General features: G+C 38.9%; 1 protein-coding gene across 2 annotated transcripts in view; it reads right to left on the reverse strand.

Moving 5' to 3' along the window:
- The window catches only part of LOC107086763 (solute carrier family 26 member 10-like), an 8,938-nt gene extending 625 nt beyond the window's left edge, over positions 1-8,313 (reverse strand). Inside the window, exons 1-17 of one of the 2 annotated variants that reach the window (XM_015377907.1) lie at positions 7,963-8,313; positions 6,666-6,776; positions 6,164-6,321; positions 5,890-6,054; positions 5,639-5,791; positions 5,486-5,568; positions 5,247-5,394; positions 5,054-5,167; positions 3,626-3,703; positions 3,448-3,543; positions 3,065-3,171; positions 2,283-2,352; positions 1,927-2,109; positions 1,786-1,840; positions 1,613-1,701; positions 1,465-1,519; positions 1,255-1,361 (exon numbers count right to left, since the gene is read on the reverse strand). In XM_015377907.1, the coding sequence (XP_015233393.1) occupies positions 1,255-1,361; positions 1,465-1,519; positions 1,613-1,701; positions 1,786-1,840; positions 1,927-2,109; positions 2,283-2,352; positions 3,065-3,171; positions 3,448-3,543; positions 3,626-3,703; positions 5,054-5,167; positions 5,247-5,394; positions 5,486-5,568; positions 5,639-5,791; positions 5,890-6,054; positions 6,164-6,321; positions 6,666-6,776; positions 7,963-8,227 (2,037 nt within the window). In that variant the 5' untranslated portion in view covers positions 8,228-8,313. Of the gene's footprint in view, positions 1-1,254; positions 1,362-1,464; positions 1,520-1,612; positions 1,705-1,785; positions 1,841-1,926; positions 2,110-2,282; positions 2,353-3,064; positions 3,172-3,447; positions 3,544-3,625; positions 3,704-5,053; positions 5,168-5,246; positions 5,395-5,485; positions 5,569-5,638; positions 5,792-5,889; positions 6,055-6,163; positions 6,322-6,665; positions 6,777-7,962 lie in introns of both variants that reach the window. The other variant, XM_015377905.1, reaches the window with a different exon arrangement.
- Between the last annotated feature and the right edge of the window lie 177 nt (positions 8,314-8,490).

The following is an 8,490-nucleotide window of genomic DNA, read 5'->3' on the forward strand; positions in this document are numbered from 1 at the left end:
CTCACACTGGCCGAAAAACCAGTTTAAACCCGGGCAATGGGAACAGCTCATTGAAACGTCATCGCCTCGGCTCTGATCGGCATGCTGTGGGAACACCAGAGCTGTGTTGACCCGCTAAATTATACCACAACGTACAAACGTCAACACACTATGCCAGTAGCTTCTGATCCAGCAAGCCGAAACAAATCTGCTTACATGGCGGAACACTGGTGAGAGGGATTCGGACAGATAAAAGAGCGAAACGATAAAGCATACTTACTTCAGCCTGGCTTCCTTACATGTTGCTTTCCAGTGTTTACTTTCCTGATTTCTGTCGCACTGGTGACATCATCAATGCTAACCCGGCTTGATGGTGTCATTAGCAACCCAGCTGTGGAGGGACAGAGCCCACATAAAGGGGGGGGTTAGACCCAGATTTTTTGCCAATGAGAAGGGAGCCAAATGCCGATTGGTGGCGCGTCGACCCATGTTTGAAATGGGTTATCCCAGTATTTTCATTGGGGAAGAGGCTTAAGGGGCCAAGCCTAGCTCTTGAAAAAAAAAACTACAGCATAATTGCCCCTCCACCAAACTTTATACAGTACTTGGCACAATGTAGTACCACAGGAACAGAAATCTGCCAGATTTCAAGATGGAGAAGCAGGATTCGTCAATCCAGAGAACGTTTTCTTTACTGCTCTGGTGTCCAGTAGTGACGTGCTTTACATCACTGCATCTGATGTTTTGCATTTCACTGCGCATGCAAGGCATGTACAGTATAGCTTGGATGCAGCTGCTGGATCATGGGAATTCATTCCATGAAGCTCTATGCTCACTGTTCTAAAGGCCACATGAAGTTTGTAGGTGTGTAGGATCGACTCAGCAAATGGTTGGCAACATCCTCACACTATGTGTTTCAGCTTCTGCTGACCTCGCTCCCACAGCTTAAATGGCTGAGTTGCTGTCTTCCCCAAACACTTCCATTTTCTTAAGATATAGCTGACAGTTAACTGTAGAATATTTAGGATCGAGGGAATTTCATGACTGGATTTGTTGCATCTACACTAATATTCATTGAAATCCTGGGAGTGACCCAATCTTTCAGTAATGTTTGTAGCAACAATCTGCATGTCTAGGAGCTTATTTTCTATACCTGTTGCCATTGAAGCGATTGGGACATCTGGTTCCAATAATCTAGATTGGTGAGCAAATACCATTGGCAGTGTAGATGTATATATACTTGGTGATACACATATATTCATGATGAATTTTTACCCTCTGCTGCTGAATGTACATGACAGCATCATGAACGGTAACAAAAATATGTTGAGGATTCATGTGTCTCATCAGGCCACTAGATGTCAGGATCTTTAAAACACTCTCTAAAAGGGAACAAGATGAAGACATTTAAAGCATTATGCTCTACGCTTCAATATAATAGTGAAAACACACTACTAGGAAAATTCTAACACTGAAAAACAATACCATTGCAATTTGCCAAATAAACGTGAATTCCAATTTTGTGGCACTCTGTGCACATCTGCAAGTAATCAAAAGAAAACAACAACACCTTAATCAGGGGCTGAACCATGTGACATAAGGTGCAACCTTAATGTTTTTGTTGCAGACTTACCTGTGTGAAGAGTCTCGCTCCAGCAACATCAACAAATATCACTCCGCTGCAGTCAATCAAAACAGCCTGGACATCTTTTTCTGATGTTTCTGCTGGGTGAAATGACATAACTTCTTGAAGTCTGCAGTTACAGAAAATCCAAACTAGCGGGTCTTTACAAAGAAACTATTCACCTGTTTCAAAGAACTCATTTACTGAGGAAAATGATGTGTTTGCAACTCCCCTCTCCTTAATATAGGAAGAAAATAAAAAGAGAGTTGAATATTATACAATGATAATGGTTGTTCTAATTAGTGGTAACTGACAAGTCATACCACAGTGCTGACAGAGGCCTCTCTCTCCCGCTTTTCTAAAGCTTTTCTGGCCTTTTCCCGACTGCGGATCTTTTCTGGCGTCAGACCCAAAACTCTGCTCATTTTCTCCCTGAAAAAGCTGCGATTCCCATAGTAAATTGGCCCATTGTACATCAGGATCTTCACTCCCGGTACTTCATAGCACTGTATGGGATGAAAACCCAGATCTCAAACCTTATTTTTCGGATAAACTGCCATATAATCTCTAAGATTTCGGAATGTCTTTCATTTAGCAGATACTGTCAGACAAATTCACTCAAATTTTAAGCAGACCATTTGGTTTCAACAATTGAAAAAAAATAACAAACTTCACTCACCTTGCTGTGATTCTCCAGAGGTCTGTATATTTCTGTATTGCTTGCCTGCCCAAGGACTGAGCATTCAGCCCTGTCAAAGGATGAACGGTTTGCTTAAATTGCATCTAGTAAAGGGCTGTGAATACCATTCAAACCCTTTAACATAACATGAGCATGTTTTCTTCCACCCAACTGTACTGTGGCTTTATGTATCTCCTTCTGAGCTGCCATGGGCCTCTTTGCTGCCTCTCTGACAAATACCCAATAAACCTGAGAGTCATGTTTTTGGACTGTGGGAGGAAGCCAGAGTACCCAGAGAGAACCCACACATGCACTGGGAGAACATGCAAATTCATTGCAAAAAGAAAGACCATGTTGCAAGGGAATAGTGCAGCAAACTGCATCATCGTGGAGCCCATTTAAAAGTCCACAATGAGATATTTGAAGCCTACTATATAATCTGCATTAAGATGCTCCACTGCTGTATTCTTAACCCGCCTGCTGTGACTCTTTCTCTTCATGACACGTTTGCCTGCTAATGCTCTTCAACAAACATCTGAGGCCTTCACAATTTGAAGAAAAACATGTTGCAAGCAACTTTATTTGATAATTTCAGGATAGAGAAAACACATGCATATCAGATTTCAGAAAGTTATTTACTTAAAATAATCATTATTACATCATAACACAAATCTCAGAAACAAATAAATTCAAAGGTTGCAGTTTTAGGGTGGCAGCAACAGCATTTAGTCTGAGTTACTTGAAATATTCTCTGTACTTACTAACAGGGAAAAAAGCACTACCTTTGTGTTCGACAGATCACAGTCATCATAGAGAAAACCACGCCGATAGCCAATCCAAGGTCCACATTCAACACCACCACAGACAGCCAGGTTACAACCCAAACCATCTACACAGGACGGAGAGATATCACAACAAAACGTAGTAAATCACATTGCAAATGTAAATGTAAGGTAAATAATAGCCTGATAATGCGAACAGACTCATACAAAAGGCTACATTTATAAAGCTGCAGGATTCTGAGAAACTTGACAATTGTGACATTGCAGTTCAAGATGCAGGAATCAAATCGCCAGGAGCATAACAATCTGCAGTACTGAACTAACTGTGTTCTATATTTTCCTTATTTTTCAACATAAAAATGTAATTTTTACAGAGTTCTTACAAAATCAAGCTTGCTGACTCTCCACAGCTCGGGTAAGTCTTGGAACTGCAAAAACATTTGCCTGAGGCTTGTAACATTGATGCATGCCAGCACTGCCTGTGGGCACAGATGACAAGGATAAGTGGAAACATCTTGTTCTTTTTTAATTCTTTATGTACAGACACTCATTAAAGCACACCTTGGGTAAAGAGTAGAACAGGGGTCCGATCAGCAGCAGGACAATCAAGACAACCAGACTGGTGAAGAAGCCTGAGAGCTTGAAGACCACAAACATATTTAGTTTTAATAATCTTAAAGAAATTGAAAGAAATTATGGAGTTTAAATTAAATAGGATTTATATTATTGAATATCCTCAAGAGGACCTTGATTTGCAAGCTAAATGCGAACATTTCGATTTATCTAAAAAGACAATTTTGGATCAAAGAGCATTAACCATTCCTTTTTAACCTGAGTCCTGTTACGGACACTCTTAATGTTGTCAGTAGTTCTGGAATGGCACATGGCATAGCGATAGAGCGGACATCAATTTGAAGCCAATAATCCCTGATGCAGTTGACCTCCCATGTCTTCTATATTAATTTCTTGTGTCATATATATATAGAAATAATAGGGGTTCACCCATAAAGCAAATGGTCAATTGATTTACCCGTGATACCTTCATTTTGGAAGATCAATGGTCACCCTCTACTGTGGTCACCAGTTTTATCATTCAAACTTATCTATGTTTATCTGCAAAGTTCTGAAAATCAGCTGCTGTCAATGTTCAAAACTTTTCATGTATATTTGAAAACATGACGTCCTGTACCAGACATGGGCAAAGTGGAGTCAACAAATCATCTCCATGTCATGTACTGGTTCTACCCAGCCACTGAAGCAGGTGAGTCCAATCTTCACCGTGAATTAACCTGTGCAGATTGGACAAACCTCGTTAATTGGCTGGGTAGATTAAATACATGACATGGAGATGACTTGTTGACTCCACATTGCCCATGTCTGTCCTGTACCTCATATACTTAAAATACGTTTGTGCGGTTCCATGGATATTATATTAAATGTTTTTCAATAAAAGACAGGAACATTGATGGGGTATTGTGATATTAGTGTATAAAAACTGATGGTGTCAGTGATTTAAAAAATTGTATCAAAGAAAAATGTAAATCTGCAGGTCTTGGCTTTTCAAAGGCCAGTGATAGGCCAGAAAGCCTCAGTCAGTGCAGCCATAAAGTGCACTTTTGTAAACAAATATATCTACAAAAAAAAAAAAAAAAAAACACAACTATAGTGTGTTGTTGCTACTAAAGCTTCAATGAATCTCCATCAGACTCGTAGAAAGCCATGGTTTCACAATCCTATCATAAATTTGGTGATTTTTAATCCTTAATATTAACTTATATTAAAGCAATATATATTACTGTGTGTAAAGAAAATGTATGACATTTACAACAGAAAAAATACAATGTTTGATTATCTTCTAAGTTTTTTAATTGGTTGTTTTAAGTGTAATTTCTGTTTTAAAATAGTTGCTAGCATCGATGGAATCCATATGATAGAGTCCAGATGTTTAAAGCAACCAGAGTTATAAGATCATGACTGTACATCATGCACCTGTGTGTGTCCTCCAGCGCTCTCCAGTATGTTGGTGGTAGCCAGAGTGGCTGAGCTGGGGAAACAAGTGAAGAAGGAGGACACAGTGTTGGAGATCCCATGAGCTAGCAGCTCCTGGAAAACAAGACAATGATCAAATACAAAATTCTCACAAAATACACAGGTTTAGGTGTGATGTGTTAGTAAGTTTTACCTGGTTGGGATGTATGGAATATCCATGTTTGTCAGCGTAAATCATTGCTAGTGAAACAGATACAGCATATCCAACAAATGTTATGGCAACTGTGTCTCCAGCAATGGCAGGGAAAGTGTGGAACGCAGGCAACTGTGGCTTTGGGAATCTACAGTAAATACAGAAAAGATGTTTGATTTTAAAACTGTACGGTTGCAGGTATTATGGGTGGTTTTTTTTTTTTTTTTTTTGAAGATTACCCTGCAGGGATATGGCCAACTATCTCAATGTTGTAACTGGAATCTAGCGATGAAAAATAGGTCACGCATGTAGCGATAATCACCTGGAGAGAAGACCAATAATTAAAACTTGCTCATCGTAGTTTAAAAATACATCTTATCTGTAGGACTGACCATGAGGATTTCTACAGGGATGGGTGTGCGCAGACGGTGCCGGTAACGCGTGTTGACCTCCTTAACTGGTACCAGTACAGCCAGACAGACCACAGAGATCAGCAGCTCAGCCATGTTTGTGTGGGACAGGTTCTCCATCACTAAGGCCAACGTCTGAGTGATACAGTTGAACTTTTTATTATTTGCATAATTTTTTTGGATATAATTTTTTTAAATATCTATAATATGTGAAAACAAGAGACACAGATTACCTTGAAGAGAGAGAAGGTCCCAGTGTGGCGAGGGAGTCTCAGGCCGAGCATGCTTTGGAGCTGTGAGACTGTGACATGGAAGGCAGCGGCACTGGTGAAAGCCTTCACTATCGGCTCTGACAGATAGGTGGAGAGGAAACCAAGCTGAAGTCCAAACATGCAGAGCTTGGATAAAGCAGGACACAATAGAAGTCAGGGAATCAAGTCTGATGCTGATAGATATAGCTGTGATTCTGAGCCACAAATTAAAATGCCATTTAAGTTTGTTTCTAACCATGATGATTCCTGATAGTAGTGCTATGGCTGAAGCTACTCCAATCCGCTGAGCCTCAAACTCTGCTGCTTCAGGTGAGCTTGAGTTGAAGGCAAGCGGAGTTGGAACCAGCTGCTCCACCACAGAACCGGTCATCAGACTAATAACAGCAAAGGTACCTGGAGACAAAGTCTGACTTATTACAATCTTTATCATGGACATAAGAAAAAACACAACTCAAAAACATGCAGTCATGAAAGCCTTCCATAACTCATTAAGATTTATTTTGTCATGCAAACACGGTTGTCTTTTATTACGATTTTTTGCGATGAACCAACTTGTAGTGTGAAAAAATACCAATGTATGCCAAATTGTAAAGACATTTATCATCATAAAACTTTAGAAAAGCATGCATACTTTTTCTTTCATTCAAAATTTAACAACTATTTTGTGTTGGTCTACTAGATAAAATCCTGATCATTACAGACAATGCGTAAACTGTGAAATGTAGATAAGGTTTTACCTGTTGATACATGGCGGCCAGTACCAAAAATCATATACAGGACTACTGGGAAGAAGGACGTGTAGAGGCCATAAATTGGAGCCACTGATGTTAGCAAAGCAAAGGCCATACCTGTATAGAAATAAACATGTTAATTTGGTTTCAAGAGTATTTAATCTGTGTTTTATTGAATTTACAAATTCACTTATTAAAAATTAAATAAATTAATCCAATTTTTAAAAGACTTTAAATAATGGAAAGTAGATAAAGAGTATATTTCAAGATCAAACCTCAAATTGACCTCAGATATTATAGCCCATATTCTTATCTTCAGCTACCACAGTATACATGTCAGATTAAATAATACTACTTATACTTCAGCGATAGTATCTAGGTGTTATTTTATTGTATATCTTGTACCATGTCTGTTGGTTGTGCTGTTCTTTTTACATCTCTTTGAGGGTGATAAAGCAGACTGAAGATGTTTTATCGTTATCTCCCTTTTATCTCCTTTTTCTTTCATCTTTTCTCCTTTTTTCTGTTTTTCCTTTCCTGTTCTAGTTACATTGCAGTGTCCATATAATTTGTAATACTCCCTGCATAATTATAATAAAGCAATTTATATGCATAAATCAAGCGGAACACTATGGCGACAGCTGTACTGCTCCACATGTGAAAGTAAAGTCTGTAGGGCTATTTTTGGCATCAACACATTTATTCTTATTGCCACATTGCCAGACAGGACACTGTTTAAAAAAAAAAAAAAGAAAGAAAGACTCAGATATTAAACTGTTATAATCCTGAATTACCATTAAGTTGCTGTAAGAAAAGGCCCCAAGGCAAATAAAAAAGAACATGACATTAACAAAGCAACAAAAAAAACATGTTTGAACCATACTAACACAGTTATAATCGCTGAAACATTCACAAAATCAACATTCACACAAAATAATCAGATTTTCATCTGTATGGAGCGAAATAAAACCATAAACAGCCTGTTATTCAGCCTCATAGTACATATGCAGTTGCTTTTCATAGTATTAGCCTATATCTGTAATAACAAGAGCCTTAATTAACAAACAGGCTTGGAGCAGTAGCAAACTTCTCCTTACTTTTTCATTTAATAAAATAGGTATTTTTTTTAATTTATAAATTGACAGTTTAGGAGAACAGGGTTTAATTAAGCGAAAGAAGTCTTTTCTGAACTGAGATTTATTTATTTATTTGGTATAACCATTACTTTGAAGTGATATTCAGACTTTTTTTTGTTTATAAATACCATTTCTAATATTAACAAATTGCAGTAGAGCGCACAGACCTTGGGGGATGTGAAGAATACCAACAGTCAGTCCAGCAATAGCGTCTCCTAAAATCCATTTCCTCAACCTGTAGCTCGGTAGCCAGCTGATAAGCGGGACTCTCTCCCCGAGCAAAGTCAGCCAGGCTCGCCTTGAACACCTGCACTTCCCGGCCAGTTTCTCCCGCAGCCTCAGACCAGCAGGCGCGTCTTCCTCGGAGCCATAGGCCTGCTTGAAGCGGTCCTCCGTGTAGATGTCTCTGTATACGGCCACAGAGGCGCTCATGTCGCGCTGATGCTTTTCCCTGCAGTTGTTGCGGCTGAAGTAGTCAAGGTGTGCTTTTTAAGTTGTAAATATAAGGGCAGAATGTTCTAACTTTAGAGGACATTGCATTTTCCTGCCAGACTCCTCTCAGCCAATGATATTGCTGAAAGCACTTTTTTTTTTTTTTTTTAAACTGCACTAACCAACTTTTTTTTTTTATCTCTTATCTGGGGCCCTGCCTCACATACGGAAGATGATTAGGGCCACTGAAAAAATTGAAAAAG

Source organism: Cyprinodon variegatus, unplaced genomic scaffold (genome assembly GCF_000732505.1).
Source record: "Cyprinodon variegatus isolate N-32 unplaced genomic scaffold, C_variegatus-1.0 Scaffold161, whole genome shotgun sequence".
NCBI lineage: Eukaryota > Metazoa > Chordata > Actinopteri > Cyprinodontiformes > Cyprinodontidae > Cyprinodon > Cyprinodon variegatus.